This window comes from Callorhinchus milii, unplaced genomic scaffold, assembly GCF_018977255.1.
Source record: "Callorhinchus milii isolate IMCB2004 unplaced genomic scaffold, IMCB_Cmil_1.0 Scaffold1, whole genome shotgun sequence".
NCBI lineage: Eukaryota > Metazoa > Chordata > Chondrichthyes > Chimaeriformes > Callorhinchidae > Callorhinchus > Callorhinchus milii.
In genome coordinates this window covers 128,640,961-128,660,503 of record NW_024704742.1, presented here as the reverse complement: position 1 = coordinate 128,660,503, position 19,543 = coordinate 128,640,961, and the positions used below count along the sequence as shown (strand labels likewise).

At 40.6% G+C, this 19,543-nt stretch overlaps 1 protein-coding gene across 1 annotated transcript in view; it reads right to left on the bottom strand.

Moving 5' to 3' along the window:
- Positions 1-8,992: 8,992 nt before the first annotated feature.
- The window catches only part of LOC103181015 (urea transporter 1-like), a 33,478-nt gene continuing 22,927 nt past the window's right edge, over positions 8,993-19,543 (bottom strand). Inside the window, 4 exon segments of the mRNA NM_001292900.1 lie at positions 8,993-9,706; positions 11,319-11,368; positions 15,945-16,079; positions 17,929-18,076. Of these exon segments, the coding sequence (NP_001279829.1) occupies positions 9,530-9,706; positions 11,319-11,368; positions 15,945-16,079; positions 17,929-18,076 (510 nt within the window). The 3' untranslated portion in view covers positions 8,993-9,529.

Genomic DNA, 19,543 nt, shown 5'->3' with positions numbered 1-19,543 from the left:
TCACGTCTCCTGCCTTGCTCGCCCCACTATTGGTGGCCGGGCCTCCTGCCACTCTGCACCCACCCTCTGGAACTCCATCCCACAGGCCCTCTGTCTCACTCCCTCCATCACCACCTTTAAGACCCACCTCAAGACCCTCCTCTTCGACCGTGCTTTCGATCTCCCTGCTTCTCCCCTACCCTCCACCCTCCCCCATCCTGCCTTTCAGCTCGGGTCCATAAACTCTGTCTGTCCAGCGCCTTGGTACGTCCTCCTGCTATGCAAATGTAATTTTGTTGCCTGACGCCTAGATTGTGCACTGGTTCAGTGAGTCTGAGGGATAGGCCAGGGTGGTAGAGGAGGTCAGAGCCGCAGGACAAAAGACCTTGACGGGAGCCAAGGAGTATGGCTTCTGTTTGGCAACATTTAGTTGTAAGCAGTTCGGGCTCATCCAGGCCCTGATGTTTGCCAGTCAAGCTGACAGAACATCTCTGGAGCTGGAGGAGAAGAAGTAGATTTGTGTGTTTGTTTACCCCGTGTCTGTGAATGACATCGGCAAGGGGGAACATATGGAAGAGGAAGAGGCCAAGGTTGGAGCCCTGGGATACACCACAGGTGATCAGGTGATGGCAGCAGGACAAACCTTTTGAACAGACAAAGTGAATTGGTTTGTTAGGTAGTACTCAAACCAGGATAGTGCAGTCCTACTGAGCTGGATGAGGTCGAATGTCGAGCGGGTCGGAAAGGTCAATGCCCTCCCCACCCAACTGCTGGTCACCCAGCTCCCCCTCCTCTGCTGGCAGACACTATTAACCAGTCTTTCTCCTCAGGATCAGTCCCACTCGCCCTCAAAACCACGGTCATCAACCCGCTCCTTTAAAAAACCTACCCTCGATCCCTCCAACCTTGGCTACTGCTGTCCTATCTCAAACCTGCCCTTCCTTGCCAAAGCTGTGGAATGTGTTGTTTCCAATCAAGTTTGCGCGCAGCTCTCCCTCCACAGCCTACTTGGACTCCTCCAATCCGGTTTGTGCCCTGCCCATAGTACAGAGATAGCACTCATGAAGGTCACAAACGATATCCTCTCTATCTGTGACCAGGTCTCACTCTGCCTCCTCGTCCTCCTGGACCTCTCCGCCGCGTTCAACACAGTTGATCACACCATCCTCCTCCATCGCCTGCCTCCATCATCCACCTCAGTGGGACAGCACTCACTTGGTTCGAGTCCTTCTTTACAAACTGTCAGCACTACATTTCTGCAAATAACTTGTCTTCTCGTTTCCACCTGGTCACCTGCGGAATAACTCAAGGATCGATCCTTGGTCCCCTTCTCTTCCTCATCTATATTCTTCCTCTCGGTGATATCATCCACAGACACAGGGTTAACTTCCACACGCGGATAATACGCAACTCTACTTTTCCACCCCCAGCTGCAACCCCCAGCCCCCGATGTTCTATCAGCTTGTCTGTCGGACATCAGGAGCTGGATGAGCGCAAATTTCCTGCAGTTAACCGTCAAAAAGACATGCTCTTTGGCTCCCATCGACGTCTTCTGTCCCACAGCGCCGACCTCAACCTACCAGACCTGTCCTTAAAACTCTCTGAACCTGCGCGCAACTTAGGCGTCAGTTTCGATCCCAGTTATCCTTCCTCCCCCACATCCGGTCCCTGACCAGCACCGCCTTCTTCTCACCTCCACCACATTGCCCGTCTCCGACAATACCTCACCCTAAAAGCTGCCGACACCCTAGTCCATGCCTTTGTCACCTATCGGCTGGAATACTCTAATGCCCTTCTCCCCTCAGCTCATGCAAAACTCGCCGCCCGCATTGTCACTCGCACCAAACTTCATACCAGTCCTTGCCAAATCCCACTTCTCCCGGTCACGGAGTGGATCGACTTCAAGATCCTCACTCTAGTGTTTAAATCCCTCAATTCCTTGGCACCCTCCTATCTCTCTAACCTCCTCTCTGCCCACAGCAGTACCCGCTGCCTCTGCTCTACTGGGGCCCCTGAATCCTCTGCTCCACCATTGGCAGCTGTGCCTTCAGCCACTACGCCCCAAAACTTTGGAGCTCCCTCCCTCAACCCCTTCGCCTAACCCCCTCCTTCCCCATCTTCAGGTTGTGCCTGAAGACCTTCCTTTTCAACCGCGCCTATGGTCACCTTCCCCCTCCCCCTAGCTCGGCCTCAAGCTCTACCATTAAGCACTCTAAGAAGCCGCCCGGCGTGTAGAGAACTATATAAGTGCAAGTTTTTGTTGTCCAGGAGGATGAGGAGGCAGAGGGAGCCCTGGTCACAGAGAGAGAGGGGGTGTCGTCTGTGACCTTAACAAGTGCGGTCGCTGTGCTATGGGCAGGGCTACTTGTGGACCAACACAGAAGTCAATTTGTTCCCAGCAATTCCTCATAAACCGTTCTAAAATGTGACCAGTTTTGACTAGAGGGATGGTTGGCTAAGGGACGATTGTTTTTCATTTAGCGCTAAGAAAGCTTTAATGTCCACCTGAAGGACAGGCAAACAAGTCCTTATTTTGTCAAACTGCTAAGTGTGCATTGATTGCTTATAACTGCCTACTCTCATATTTATAAAGTTTGGGAAAACACTGAAGATATTTCAGGACAAAAGTGTTTTCACACCTCTCCAGGCTTTTCCTGGTTCCATCACTTCCAAGGATGTGACCCAGTGGCAAACAGAGGCCTGTAAGCGATGCAACCATTGTAAGGCGTAGCTCTTCCTTAGGAATAGCTGATTCCAAATGTAATTAGCAACAATGGCCCACAAACAGCTCTCATCTGAATGACCAATTTTATCTGGAAGATTGTTGGTCAGGATGCTTGGAGAATCTCCCTTCTTGATTAATGTTATGAGATTTTTAATGTCCAATTTAACAGGCGGACAGGACCTCAGTTTAAAACCTCCTTTGATGGATGGCACATGTAATAATGCAGTACTGCATTGGTATTCAACCTAGACTATGTATCTGGTACTGCAACACAGCAGATATGGTTTAAAAAAACTGCTCATCATTAATGGGTGTTCAGCAGCAACACTCATTGTGCTGGACGTTGACAGAAGCAATCCATTCAGAGATCAGGAGATGTGAAGCAGTGGTGCAGTGGGTTTTCTACCAGCTTTGATGTGGTTGATTTTGGTAAAACTTGTTCTGTTCTTGGAGTCTAATTGGTCTAGGCTTGTAGATAAATATAATGTTTGTTGTTTTCAACTCAATGAGACGTGACTACAGTAATTTACAAGGAGAGTTGAAATCGCCAGGGGGAGCAGTAGGGTTACTTTGTGCATTGATACCTGAGTTTTAGCATTGCCACTGAAGCTATTTTATTTAAGTTCCAATTTTTGGCAGAGTTGATTAACCCATGTTATATATTACAATAGTTTCCTCCAGATATTATTGGGCCAGCCAAAGGCCACATAGTCTGTGAAAGCTACTGTCGTATTCTACAGATCGTCAACGAAAACCCCCCCCAAAAATTGTTAGATTCAATTGTTGACATCCATATTCATTTACAAAAGCTACATTACAGTTTCCAGGGAATTGTTGACATTTTACCTGGTATGTCAAAGCTTATTCTGAGGCTGCAAACAATTTATGTTAATCATTCCCACATCTAGTCACAAGCTGCACACTAATGTACAAAGGTCATCTGTCTTATTAAACTTGATCCTCACATTTTCTGCCTTCAGCATATTTTAGTTCAAACCATTTGAGCCAGACTTTGACGGCCCATCAAGGGTAACCTACTGTGCACGCAGAAACGGTCTTTTAAATGTATTAAGTAACTGGATTATATGAGTTGCCCTTTATTCTACTGTCAGTCAAAATCTATGTGAGCACATAGTGACAGTTTCACCATAAAACTTTTCACTGCAAATTGGATTTGTTGTAGAAGCAGAAGATGAATGCTGTATAATCAAAATTTATTAGAAGTGTCAGTTGCTGAATTAACAAGAAAAAATCCCACTTCCTACCATTTGCAAAATATTGTAATTTTATTTTCCTTGCTTTTGCATTTTGTGCATATTTTGAGCTATGTAGTTTCTCTGTAGAAATGCACTCTATATTTGGTATAAAAATATGCACAATATGCGATTCACCTACATTGTAGGTGTTTTTTTTAAAAAAAGCCTAGAATCAGAAAACACTTGTGAACTAAGTGGACCTTGGTCTTTTACATTTGTATAGCGCCTTTCACGTCGGGAGGACAACTCAAGGCGCTGGACAGTCAGGGATCCGCACCCGAGCTCGTGGTTGGGATGTGGAGGGTGTGTAGGGTGAGGAGGATGACTGAAGCCACGATTGACAAGGAGGGTTTTGAGAGGGGTCTTGAAGAAGGCAAGGGAGGTGGTGAGGTGGAGGGACTCAGATGGAGTTCCAAAGGGTGGGGGCAGAGAGGCTAAAAGCCCACTCACCAATATGTTCCTCAACCTACAGGTAGCTTTTTGGAGACATGAGAATTGTATTTTACAACCTGAGGAGATAGTGAAACCCAGAATGGGCATAAAAGATAGAATTTGGAATGGAGCTATCGAAAGGTAATGTGGTTACTGCTGGTTAGATGTACAATGCGTGAAGAAACTGTCTTTGAAAGAAAAAATATTATTTTAAATAGAGTTGAGGGATGAATGTAGATTATTGCTGTGAAGAAGGAACAGTGGGAGGGAGAACAGATGGAGAAATCCTGAGTTGCTGGGTTGAAGAGTCAGAGGACGACCCATCAACTACATCAGATTGATTTGAGGCAAACAAATTAGCCATAAATATACCTTTGACTGAAGTTAAGATAATTTTTTAAAAGACTTGTAAATGCTTTGAAGATCAGTGTTCAGGTGTATCATTGTAAATTGTGCAAAAAGACCTTGCAAAGAAAATAGTCCTTAGCGTGTAAACCTTTGCATGATTCACAAATATGAGTTGTTGAGTAAGAAGAATGAATATCTATTTCCAAGTGTAAAATCTATGTCCCCGCAACTTTTACAGAAGCATTCAGGTTAATTTTGTGGTCCAATTCTCCAATAAATAATTGAATTGGACAGCCTGGAATGTAAATCCAAACCACTGTCCTTGACAAGTCAAGCTTTTGCTTTCCAATTAGAACAAAACTGCTGAGTATAGTATGATTGATAGGTAAAGCTGGGCGGATTGATAATTCAAACATCTTTCACTGAATGAGACTGTCAGCCTCTGAGCCACATAATAAGTACCGGATGTCCATTTAGACTTTCTTTCAAATGTGATCACCTTGCAGCCTTGGGGCAGTTTATGGAATATTGTGTCACTCTTCATATTGAGCTGCATCTTATGCTTCAAGATGGCGAAGGTTGGAAAGTAATTTGGCTGTTAAGAGGAAACATGATGCATACTTGAGGGAGAAGGGAATAGAGGGGTATAGAAGAGTGCATTAGGATGGATGGAGGTTTATATGGAGTATAAATGTCAGCACAGCCTCATTAGGCTGAATAGCCTAGTTTTGTGCTGTGTTATTTTAAGTAAAGATATATTCTGAAATTAAGAGTAAGCAGTATGGCTGTAGCTTGAATATACATGTGTATATGCTCATTAAAAAACAAAATCAGAGAGGTTGAGGTGTTCAAATACAAGCTGTAATAAAAATTTGAAGTAGCAAAATTCACAAAGCTGCATTCAAGCATGTTCCTTTTTGAAAAGCCCCACATGAAGAATGAGACATCATGTATAATGCAGTTTAAATGAAGAACAAAGCAAGCTATCAGTGCATTCTATCAAAAATAACCAAAGTGATTTGTTTTTACAGTCTCATTTCCTCACAGTTAGATTAAGATGATTGTAGTCAAAATTAAACAACAATTTATGGATTTTTTTGTAGAAATCTTCATAGAGCTGAATATCACAATAAGAGTAATATTTCCATTTGATAAAGCACTTTCACTGTGGGAAGACATCTCAAAGTGCTTCACAGGATATACTGTAAAGTTTAGTGACTGTTTTGTATGTGAACTCCCATGAACTCTTAAAAGGATCTGGACAGCAATTTAATTGAACTAGTTTTGCTCTAACTGATCAGGTAAAACATTATCATATACAGACATACTTTGGTCAATATCACTTTTTTATCTGTCACTTTTATCTAGGAACACAACTCTTCCAAGTCAAGAAAGATGTCTACTGTGTCCTGTGATTATTTTTATTTTACATCATGCATTCATTTTAACCTCCCAAAAATCTATCTTTCTTTTTCAAACCCTTGGATTTAAGTAATTGTGCTGCAATCATTTCGTTTAGGAAGAGACATCGGCAGTGCTGCACTCCATCTTCCTTGCTTAATGTGGTCACACTTGAGCAATGAGTAGCATTTACAGTATCTAGCATCTTCATTCTAGAAAGTCTGCATGAATTGTGGCTATGACTCAAAATCTCACTCAATGCATAAGTCATCCATCTTTTCTTGCTCATTGTGATACTTTCAGCACAGGCTCTCTATTTGTTGATTTATGAATCCAGAATCCTTTCCAGCTACTGGGGTCACCCTGGTTCAGTTGGTAGCAAATTTGCCTCTGACTCAGAAGGTTTTGGGTTCAAGCCATGCATCGGCTGGCACTCCAATGCAGTGCTAGCGAAGAACTGCATTGTTTGACTTGCAGACCTTCGGATGAGATCTTAAACTAAAGTTCGGTCCATCTATTCAAGTGGACATTAAAGATCCCATGATATTATTTGAATAGAGAAGTTGGCTTGTCCTGGCCAACATTCCCCCAGATAAAAAAAAAATCATTCACTTGGCAATCTATTTTCACAGAACGCAGTAATAAAATGAATGACCAGTTTTATCTGGCAAGGATGAGGCTGATGCATTCCTGGAGACTTAGTGAAGGAGAGAATGCAGATGACAGATTTCTGGATGATCCGGAGATTGTGGATGATGGAGCTGGGATGGCTGCCAAGCAGTGTGTTGGAGAAGTCATGTCTGAAGGTGATGAAGGCATGGAATAGAGTTTTAGGCGATTGGGGGTAAATTAGGGATTAAGTTGAAAGGCTTAAAAGAGAGCTAAGGCAAACAAAATGCCAAGATTTTGCACTGGCTCCTTTAATTGGAGTTTAGCAGCCATGGAGATTGATGAGGTCAGTACAAGGGAGCAGATATACATATTAGAGAGACAAAGGTTAAAAAAGACAAAGGGATGACTGATACAGCTTAGAGAAAGCATGTAAAGCCAGTACCATTCTTAATACAATCACATATGTAGTAAATGAATGAAGGGAAGAAAACTAGGGTTGGAACTCATTCGTCATTACTTCGGTCAGTGGTTGAAGAGTTGTTGTTGCTCAAAACGAAGAAGAGATACTGATGCATCCTCACATCCTCCCAACGTGAAAGGCGCTATACAAATGTAATTTTGTTGTTGATGCAGGGTTCATGTTGAGTTTTGTTGAGGATTTCCCTCAACATTTATTGCCCATCTCCAGTTATTCTGAGGAACCACTGCAGCCCTTGTGGTGAGGGTGCTCCCATTGTGGCATTGGGTAGAGATTCCCAGTGACAATAACAATAATCCTTGCATTTGATATAGTGCTTCACAGAATATACTATAAAGTGAATTGAATGTATATTTGTGACCGAAACGTGGCAGCCAATTGCGCACAGCAGTGTCCCACAAACAGTCGTGGATTGAGTGACCAAATTATTATTTTTTTTTGAGGGATTATTATCCCTGAAAAAGCAATCCGCCAATCAACTAACAACTGGGTTCCTACTTACTGCTAGGTAAACAGAGTCATGTGGAGTAAGGAAACAGAGGCGTGTGGAGACAAGAGTACTGTTGACATGAAACATAACCCTCTGTACTAATAGTCACAAAAAAAATCCACTGGTCAAAGACACGTCAGTGTCTGGGCAATTCATTAAAAATTCACTTTAATTTGGCTTTTCATGTCGATAGACAGAAATTAATGACGTAGCATCTATGTTAAAGAAGGTACACAGGGTTGGTCAGCATACAAAATGGAAACATTTAGTAAAGTGGTCACCCAGTCTTTGCTTGGTCTCAAAGATATAGAGGTAGACTGCGCCATGAGCAACACGGAAGAGTACTGGATTGGAGTGGTTACATGTCAATCATCAACTCACATGGAAAGGGTGTTTACGCCATGAACAGTAATTCAGATTCTATTCCCCTAACCTCTGGAACTCTCTGCCTCCCTTCCATCTCTATCCTCCCCTGCTTAATGTCCGAACCCATCATTGTCATGCGCTTTGAGATGTTGCCCTATGTGAAGGGTGCGATATAAATGTAATTTGTTGCAATGCAGGAAGAAACAAAGGGATATGCGTGGTATCTTTAGAGGAGAAACTATCTAGGGTGGAGGAGTTGGTAGTGGAAGTGATTACGGGAATCTAACAGCTTGGGGCTCAGTCAGAAGATGGTTATATTGCTATTCTGCAAAAAGAGATTGAATAAAACCAAAAGTCTTTATTCATCTCAATCTCTCCCATGCAATCATCACCTTAAAAGAGATCCATTTTACCACACAAAGACCTTCGCACGTTGCCCATTCCCTAGAGTTTCTCTAACAAGCAATTTGAAAATATATAATTTGGGGGGAAATTATTTTGCTCCAATTCAATTTCCCCCCCAAATTATATGGTTCAAAACATTTTCTACATTGGATTGAGGAGTCCTGTAGCTCAGTGGTTAGAGCACTCGCTTTGCAAGTGAGAGACCTGCGTTCAATTCCAGTCAGGGCGAAACCTTGGGCAAGTTTCCTTACTCCACACAGAGCCTAATAATAATCCCTCCAAAACCAAAACAATAATAAATTGGTTATTTTCAATCCATGACTGTTTGTGGGACACTGCTGTGCGCAATTGGCTGCCGCGTTCGCCCACAAATATACAGTCAATTCACTTTACAGTATATTCTGTGAAGCGCTTTGGGACATCTAGAAGACGTGAAAAGCGCTATATCAAAATGCAAGGATTATTATTATTATGAATCAGTTGTTGTGAGACTGTAGTTTAAAGACAATACATTTAATCTGTTGATACTATTCCAACACTAGGGAAAATAATTAACAGTAAATAGAAAACCATCAAATTAGCATTCGATATGAAAGGTGCACAATATTAAAGAAGATGTTCCTTATTACTTTTGTCTAATGGAATATTAAATGAATTTAATGATGTTCATTCTTCATGGAATATTATTGCAAGCAAGGGCTTGTATTTTTTTTCATAAATTGAATCTATGTAAAATATTCAAATAACGTGACTTGCAGCAAAATATTCACATCTGACAAAGATTGGATTAAAAAATGATCTGATATAAAGGATTTCACAAGCTGTATGTATATTTACCAAATCTTTTCAAGTGGTTTTTGGGAGGCTTTTTGCTTTGTGAAATATGAGTATTTCAGTATCTTACAAAAAAACAGTCTATTCACTTCACAGTATATTCTTTGAAGCACTTTGAGACGTTGCAGCAATGTGCTAAGGCCTATATCAAATACAAGGATGTATTATTACTATAGAAATAATACCAATATTCAATATGACCGCTACACATTTGTCTCATTTGATTGTGGCTTTGACCATTGAAGATACAATTTTCGGCTTTCTTCTGGGTACGAGACCGTACTTATAGGCAGTTTGTACATTTTCGGTTGTTTATTTTTCCCCAGTAAAAATAAAGTGATTGTTAAGGTAGAAGCCCAAGAAGCAGCAGGTAACCCAACCTAAATATGAACAAAACAAGGTCAAGCAGTGACTGTTCAAAGTGTGGAACTAATATTCACAGAATGCTATTTAGTGTGTTTGTGAGGCTTTTAATACAATTAAAATTCATCAAGATATTGCGCATAAAGGAGTGTGACATACCTCTATAGATCATAGATACAGAAAGGAGGCCATTCAGATCATTGATGCTTTTGTCAAGGCGTCAGCCTAGCTCAGCTGGTAATGGAGTTCTGAGTCAGAAGTTTGTGGATTCATGGACAGGATTTTGAACTTACATTAACCAGGCTGACACTCCAATATAGTGCTGGAGCTGTACAACATTGATGGAACTGCTGTCCTTCAGATGAAACATTAAACTGAGCACTCATTCCCCTGTTCAAGTGGATGTTACAGATCTCATGGCGTTATTCGACCAAAGAAGGGAGTTTCTCCTAGTCTTGGTCAACAATCACCCAAATAAAATTGATCATTCGCTTCATAACTGTTTGAAACACTCTGAGACATTTCGCCAACATGATAAGATGCTTCGTCAGATGCAAAAAATATTTTTTAAAAATGGCTTCTCTACTGGAGATATCCAATTTCAACTCTGTTAACATCAAATCATTCCTGCCGACTTAGTAACAATTTGGACAGGTTGTTCTGTCTCCATCGGTAATTGATATTTTTAACATGGACCATGTGTTTAATATTAGAACTGAGGTCAAAAACCATTTCCTCACACCAAGAGTAGAGAGAACAATACCACTAACAATAATCCTGCATTTGATATAGAGTCTTTTGCATGGGGAAAACATCTTGAAGTGCTTTACAGGGTTTTGCAGTTAAATGTACTGATTATAGGCAAACACAACAGCCAATTTTCACACATCAATCTCACACAACTAGCCATGAAGGGAATAACCAATTTTAACTGGGGCTTGTAGGCCAGGCCATCAAGAGAAACTCCCTTTGAATAGTTCCATGGGATCTTTAATATCTACCACTTGAACAGGCAGATCTTCCTTTATTGTCTTGGTTTATCAGCACCTCCAACAATGAGCTTGAACCCACAATCTTCTGACTCAAGGCTGAGAATGATGCCAACTGAGCTAAGCTAACACTTAAAATGTGGAGGTATCGAGATACTTGGGAAGAAGAGGTATTAAAGAGTGTGGTGAAAGGGTGAAGCATTGGGATTAAACAAACTGACAAGATCTAATAAACTTGTGGAACAGGTTTAATGGGCTGAACGGCCTCCTCCTTTTCCTGTTTTTTCTATGTTCCTGCAATATCATGTGTTTTATGATGCACTGAGAATAACAGAAACTGGCATTTCAAACGGTGGCAACATTTACTGCCTGATTTTTAAAGCACCAGAGAGTGAGTTATAAAAAACTGCAGCTTTAACTGAGAAAATAACTTTAATTTTTTTTCTTTCATGGCAAATCTTTTCCTTCCATTAAGCATGTATTTAAATTAAATAACAATAAAAATGAATCCTATGGAAATACGTATCTGAAGCTTTAACTCAATTATTACTGACAAAGGGAAGATTATGGATATTTTACCAGACTTCAGTAGGTAAGTCATTTTTTTCCTTTAAAATTATGAATATTAAATTCTACTTACCATTGCCAAGACATTTCGGAATGCTTGATCTGAATAAGAGGAGAAGAATGCTGTGGAAACATTAACAGGTTCAGTCACACATTGTTTAACTAATGTACTCAAATGATTATACTCTCCATTATGACTCTATCTTTGCAGTCTCCTTCAGTATTTTTCTCAAACTCGTACCCTCTGCTCTTCCGACTCTGGTCTGCTGTTTGATCCTCATTCAATCCCACTGCCCTACCTTATCCGCATACTCCTTGAAGCCTCTACCTTTCATACACTTGTCTACTTCCCACTTGAAACCTACAATGAACTATGCCTCAATAATAAATAATAATAATCCTTGCATTTTGATATTGCACCTTATCATGTTGAGGCGACTCAAAGGGCTTCACAGAATATATTGTAAAATGGATTGACTGTGTATTTAGTGGGTGAAACGCACAAACAGTTGTGGATTGAAGTGACCAATTTTTTTTGAAGGAATTATTACTCCCGGAAAAGCGATCCGCCAATCGACTAACAACCGGGTGCCTACTTACTGCTAGGTAAACAGAGGTGTGTGGAGTAAGGAAACTTGCCTAAGGTTTTGCCCTGCCTGGGAATCAAACCTGAGTCCTCTCGCTTGAGAGGGGAGAGCACTAACCACTTCGCTACAGTACTCTATCACCTTAATTGGGAAGGCATTTCACATCCAAGAAACCCTTGGTGTGAAAACTAGGCAAATGGCTATAAACTTCTATGCTTTCTACCCTTTAACTGCCTGCAAAACTGGGCTGTCAGCATTGTTACTTTCAGGACCACAGTGCATGTGCTGATAATGAACAGACCTGGTCAGGCCACAGATACAGGAGTCTCCATAGACCTCCCAGCAGAAAGGAAGCTTCATTCTGCATCTAACCTCTGCTACAGCTGACATGAAAGTACTTAACGTTGACACATTGCGCTTGAAATGTTCCATTTCCCAGCACTAACACCCCTCACACTGACAATCACAAACATGCACCAAAACATCCATGTCAGTTATATTGTATAAAATTATTCGTGCTAATGTTGGATTCATAATAGATATGAAATGCATAAGATAAACTATACCTTTAGAAACTCCCGAGGGTGATTTTTGCAACAAAAAGTATGTGGAATAAATTTTCCTTCTAACGTAAACAATTTATGTGTTTAGATACTATGATGCAGAACCCAAACATTAATCTCTGCAAGCACATCACCCCAATCCTCTCCAGTGGCTCCCTGTATCAGACCCACTTGTTGCCCCCTTTCACTCAACTGACACAATCCTGCTATGCTTCAACTACAACAACAAATTACATTTGCAAAGCGCCTTTCACATCGGGAGGACATCCCAAGGCACTTCCCCCGACCCCTCTGCTCCACGATAGGTGATTGTACCTTCAGCTACTATGTTCTTAATCTCTGGAACTCGCTGCCTCAATCCCATCCCCCATTTATCTACCTTTAAATCCTACCTGAAGATCTACCTTTTCAACCATGCCTACAGTCACTTCCCCCTCTCCCCCGCTTGGTGTTCAAAGCTGCCGCTGTACAGCGCTCTGAGATGCTAACCTGTGTGAAGGGTGCTTTATAAATGCAAGCTGTTGTTTCTTTTCCCAGCCCAAGCAGTCAAGTTATTTGCATAATTGGGTATATACACTCTCATATTGTTGGGTTGTTCCTTTTCGTTAGCCGAGTGTCTAACACGTGCAAAGACCCATCACCATGCTTATTGTTGGGTTGACTGTCGTTTCCATCCCCAGCTCGGCTGCTGTCCAGCAGGCACTTTGAGACGTCCTCCCGCCGTGAAAGGCGCTGCATGTAAATTGTACTGTAATATTTTAGGGCTCCCCACTGTATTGCCCAAATCAAATGCAAAAAGCTATGTGAGCCACAACACAGTGACCAACGATACCAAAGCAATTTTGTTTATCTTCAATCTCCTTTTTCTGATCTAATTAAAATATGTAACATTGAAATAAAGTAATGCAAAAAATATAAATGAAATATGCTCGATCTGTAACAAACATTCTTTATGACTATTTGAGAGACCTTTCAACCAATGTAAGTGTGTTTCCTGGAAGAATTCATCACCAGATTGTCTGTTTATATGCCAAACTTTGTTTGTTAACCTTATTAAAATCTGATCCTACACATTTTATGATGGCCAATCCCACATCTTGCAATTAGCAAAGCAGTATTTTGCATTTTAAGCTACACAATTTGACACAATGACTATCAATGCCAATATCTCAACCTCTCATTACTTTCTCAGATACAAAAATCACTTGCACTCTACAACAACATGCATTTATGTGGCACCCTTCACACAGAATGGGATAGACTCTATACAGGTGAATGAGAAGCATCCTATAGGACAGAGATTCTTAACCTTTCTGATACCAGCGATTGCCTCAATTTCTTCTTAAAATGTGGTGGACCATTAATCACAAGATCACAAGATTACTTTCGATAAAGAAGGCCATTTGATCTATTTGATCCCATTCCCCCCGAACACCTTGACCTCCCATCACAATATCTAGCTGTTTTTTTTAAATGAATCCAATATCAACTTCAATAAAGAAAAACTTCCTGGTATCTATCCTGAAATTGCCCTTTGCAACTCTAAACCTATGTTTCGATGCATCGTGAAGCATTTTTCTGGATTTACTTTTTCAATCTCAATTAAGAATGTTTACAACTCTATAAGGTCTAAATGAGTCTGTCATGTCACTCAGTCTAAGTGGATCTCTGGTATTGACCTGCTAATGGGCTATGGACCTGGAACCACTTCGATGACAGGTTGATTGGAAAACGCTGCTATAGGGGATAGAGGCACAACAACAACAAATTACATTTACATAGTGCCCTTCATGTAGGATAACATCTTGGAGTATTTTACAAAGATCAGGGAAGAATCTAAGTGAGCGGTACGGTGGCAGGGGACCACAGGAAGGGTCCTACTCTTGTTAAACTGAGAAACACAGTTGTAATGAAACATTATGGCAGTCTCAAGTTTAGCACAATCCTAAAGAGCAATGCTTTTTCTCTCAGACAAATTAGGCAGTACAGTATGTCCGGACTAAGGGATCACTTTCTAAATCGCATTAAAAAAGAACTCGAGGTTCATTATAAAAAGAAAAAACCACCAGTACAGTACAGACTAAGATGATCACTGGGGGTTTTACAGTTGTAGCAGCTAAAAATTGAAATAGGACTCACTGGTAATTGAATACATACTGGACATGTTTTCTGCCTTTGTCATAGAAAAATAATCATTTCCACAGAGGGTAGTTGCATTAAGAGAAATTTCTTTGTCAAAAAAAACAGGACGTGCTGAAAATGCACCCCAAATGAATCAGTATCTGAATGAGAAATCCATGGCAACTTTTCGAGTTTAACCGTACATCAGGAGGGAATTACACCAAATTTATTTCAATCTCACCCAATAGTGAATAAATATACACCTGATTCTCAGCAGCCGAGTGTGCAAGGGAATTTGCAGCTTCTTGAGAGTGTCTGTATCTGAAGCTTAACAGCGCAATGGGGAGAGATTCCAATCTCATTGTAAGTATATATCAACTAAGCCCTACTACCTCAGTGGAGTAAAGTATAATATGGCAATTATTAATTTCTCTGATTCTAGCTTATCCAGGCTTAAAGCTTCAAATGGGATGACTCCATCTAATCCTTATGCAACTTTTGTATATATTATGATCTTAAAAAAAAGCACAGGATGTTGTGTAATTTTGATGTATGGTTAAACTCACAATGTTGCTCTAGATTTCTCATTCAGATACTGATTAACGTGGTGTGCATTTCAAACGTGACCTGTTTTTATTTTGGATACTCATGTATTTTTTAAACTGTATAAAATGGTTTCTTATTAAAGCTGAATTTTATATATTTTTTAACCTTTTTTTTCATTAGCTAGAGGTCATACACATGGAAACCCATCACAATGTTTAACATCATCCAAACAAATTGCTCAGAGGTTCCCCATATGTTTGGAAATCTCCACGTATCTGGAATGGAGTGTGCACTCTCTGTCTGGGTTTGACGCACCCAACTCACATATCCCAGAAATGTTTAAGTGGAAGTTGGCTACAGCCAAGGCTTGGGGACTCTAGAATGTGTTGGAGGTATTGCAGGTTAATCAGCATCAGAACGAGATATAGATCAGCTAAATCTGTTCAGCTTCCGATCATGAACACTGGCTGGCCAGCTTCGCTTTGCTTATCCATTGGGAGACCTCGCTTACTTTCCATCAAGGAGGATAGCCCAATAGATCAAAATCCCCTGAAACCAAACCTTAACCCATTAGTGCAACTTTAGACTTTGAAAATTAAGTAAACTTTAGTTAAGCCAGTGTTCCCTGAACCAAGTGGTAAAGTATAATTGTTTGCTGGCCAGCAACAGCTGGCATTTTGTCACAACCATTTTAACAATGTAACAGAGAGGGTCATCATTATTACATCCATGATCAGAATGTGCCATACTGACATGCTAATGAAGCGCTTTAGGATGTTCCCCTGATGTGAAGGCGTTATATAGATATAAATCCGTCTACTTTGTATTTTTGAAATGGGTGCTTCTTATTGATCATTCAAGGAACAGAAATGCTGTACTCACCACATGCAATTGCGAGGAGATGAGTCTGCCAAGTTAGGACATAGAAGAGGCCTCCAATAGTCATACATGCCAGAACACCATTAAAGGTAGCGAGTCCATTGTAGAGTAGTTCAAAGGGCACTCCAAGTGACAATCCTAAAATAAGAGAAAATAAAAGGATATCATTAAAGATCGCACACTCTCATCCAGGACTTGATGTCTGACAGACATTCTGTTAGGACAGCAGTGGCCCTGGAGTCAAGGGTGGAAGCAGAGAGATAGAGTTGGGCGTCATCCGCATACATGTGGAAGTTGGCCACATGTTTTGCGGATGATGTCACCAAGAGGGAACATGTGCCAGACAGTATTAAGCATAGGTTGGCAATTGCCAAGGCTTTGAGACACCAAAATATGCATTGGAATACTGGTGGAACTAAAACCACATATTTTGCTATTGAGAATGGACAGTATCAACAACCCTCTGGGATAAAAGCAAGCATTATAGTCCAGAATATCAACAGCTTGTTCTCTTTATTGTGTCTGTGTAGATTTCACACTGTTTTCTCTCTGTCTTTTGGGGTTTCTAACCTAGTAGTTCATGTGCAACGTCTGGAACAAAATATCTTGCATGCCAATAGCTTAGAATCATAGAATCATAGACTTATACAGCACAGAAGGAGGACATTTGACCCATTGAGTTTGTGCCGGCTCTTTGAAAAGAGCTATCCAAATCAATCTCACTCTCTCCCCATAGCCAAGACTTGTCCACCCCAAATAATTATCTATCTCTCTTTTAAAAGTTGTTATCGAATCAGCTTCCACCACCCTTTCAGGCAATATTTTCCAGATCCAAACAACTCGCTGTGTGAAAACATTTCTCCTCACCTCCCCTTTGTTTCTTTTAACAATTATTTTAAATCAGTGTCAAGTTAGCTCACTTTTCTCTCTCCATTGATGCTGCCTGACCTGCTGAGTGTTCCCAGTGACTTCTCTTTTTATTTCAGATTTCCAGCATCTGCAGTATTTTGCCCTTTTTTAAATTTCATTCTGACTTGGTCGATAACAGGTGGAAACTCAATTGCGGCAATGTACACGCTGCCAATGGATGTTACCATTGTATTGAATGGTCAGTTCCACTGTTGCTGTAAGTGGTGTGTGCATTGCTATTTGTCCACCTAAATGGTGGCAAATTGGTTGCCACCAAAATAGAGTCACTACACTTTACGATAAATCTTGTGAAGCACTTTGAGACGACCTCCCACATGCAAGAATTGTTATTTTAGTGTGATGTGTGGATACAGGCACATTCACTTTCCGACTCTGGTGTGAGTGCCATAGGAAGAGTACAAGATTTCGAAGGCTCCAAATTCCACCTAGTCTTAGCGTGCAAGGCCATTTTGTGAACTGTGAAAAATTCTTAAATGCCATCTTAATTTACAAACTTTTTTAAGAACTACAGTAAATGACTTCCAAATTAAGATTTGTTTTAAGAAGCTTCCACATTTTCTGTGCAGCTGATCTTAAATTTTGAGACAAAATGTTCCTAGAGTCCACCCTGATGTACTAATTAACACAAAGATTCAGCTCAAAAGTCACTAACAGCTTATAAAGTGCTGGAGAGGATGGGGGGAGAGGAGGGGAGGAACGCTGTGTAGGATATAAAGCTTATTTCTGAGTTTATCTGCATACAGGCATTTGAAAGACAAAGATATTGAGATTTGTGGTACAACAGATATGACCGATGGGAAGCACAGAAGTAAAAAACAATAGTAAAATGTGAACGTGTTCAGATATACAATAATAATAATTCTTGCCATTGATATAGTGCCTTATCACATCTTTGAGATGTCTCAAAGCATATCACAGAATATACTGTAAAGTGAATTGACTGTACATCAACATATGTTGAAGTCGGCATTAACCATTTTCAGATTTCAACCTTTTCCCCTCTGCCAAGAGGAAGGCAAAATATCTTGCAGAATGTGTGAAATAAAACGTGGCTTACCTGCTGCAATACCCACTGCAGAGCCTACGATAACATGTGCACAAAGGATGGGAGATGATAGAAAAACTGCCATTAAGATAATCACAGAAGGCCAAAAGTTATCACAGCCATAGATTTGGCCTGCTCCAATTGGGATTGCCCTCAAAAGCTGCAACGAGGAACAAAATTACATTTCAGTGATTCAATTTTAGAAAGTGATTAAATAAGTACAGAGTCATTGGCCTCCAACAGCGTTTCTAATCCATTAGTTTGAATATTTCACATTTTATCATAAATTGGTTTGATGCTAATCTGCAAAGCAACATGAGTGTAATATGATTGAGAGGGACCTTAGAGATGCTTAAAATGATGAAAGTATTCAATAAGGTGGACATTAATAGGCTGTTTTCCCTGTTCAATTCTCTGCTTTGCCCCCTCTTTATCTATCTTTAAATTCCACATTAAGACCTATTTCTTTGACTGCACTTACAGTAACCTCCTCTGAAGGACAGCACCTCCAACAATGCACTGGAATGCTAACTTCTATTATGAGCTGAAAAGTGTTCAGTTTGCTTATGCTAACTATCCAGAAATGGGGAACTGTGAATTGTTTATTATTTGTACTTGAAATATTACAAGTATTACCATGTGTTAAATTCTTCTACCACATACAGAATTTATCCTTAATAACTTATTCATAATAAAATAAAAAAAGACATAGTCGTAACATGATTGAAGTAAGAGCCTCATAAAAATGTGACACATTTGTAGTTTAATGCTCGTCTGATGAATGTGTCTTTTTTTTCTTTAGCAGATTCACAAATAATATTAATGTTTGAATTGCTTTAGTGCTCATAGAAAGACTTTGTCTTCCAGCTGTTAGGGGGTGGTGGGACTATTTAAATCATAAGCAGTGGTGAGTGAAGTGCCTCCAGTGTTAATTTGCTAAAAAAAAATCTATTGGCCAGAATCCCAATGGAACACATAAATGTTTAGTTTTGGCATCAGTGCTCTGTCATCAAACTGTGTTTTGAAAAGACTGAAAAAAGACGACAGTTCTTAAGTTTCGGTCTTTTTAAGATATCCGAAAAAAAAGTTATCCGAAAATAGAAACATTCTGGAGAGTAGCTCACAGCCCACAGGCTAGCCAACAGGCAAATGACAAGAGCATAGTTACATGGAATGACACATCACGGAAACAGCCAATTCAATTCAACTAGTCAGTACTGGTATTTATACCCCCAGCCTCACCCCACCCCAAGCCTCCATTTCCATCTCCTATAACCCTCTGTTCCGTTCTCCCTCACATAAGTGTCAAGTTTCCTCTTACATTGGAAACTGAGCTAGTAAAGGGAGGGGGGAGGTGATCATATGCGTGGTCGAAGAGGAAGGTTTTAAGGTGGATTTGCACATCATAGAATTATACATCACAGAAGGAGGCCATTCAGCCCATCATGTCTGTGTTGGCTCTTTGAAAAGAAAAGGTAGAAGTAGAGAAGGGGCGAGATAGAAGGATAGAGGCAGAGAATTTCAGAAGTTGGCCACTGATGGTGGGGAACACCTTTAACTGTGCGTAGGGGGAGTTGGGTCTGAGGAGATCGGAGAAATAGGGAGGTGCTGGGGCATGAAGACCTTG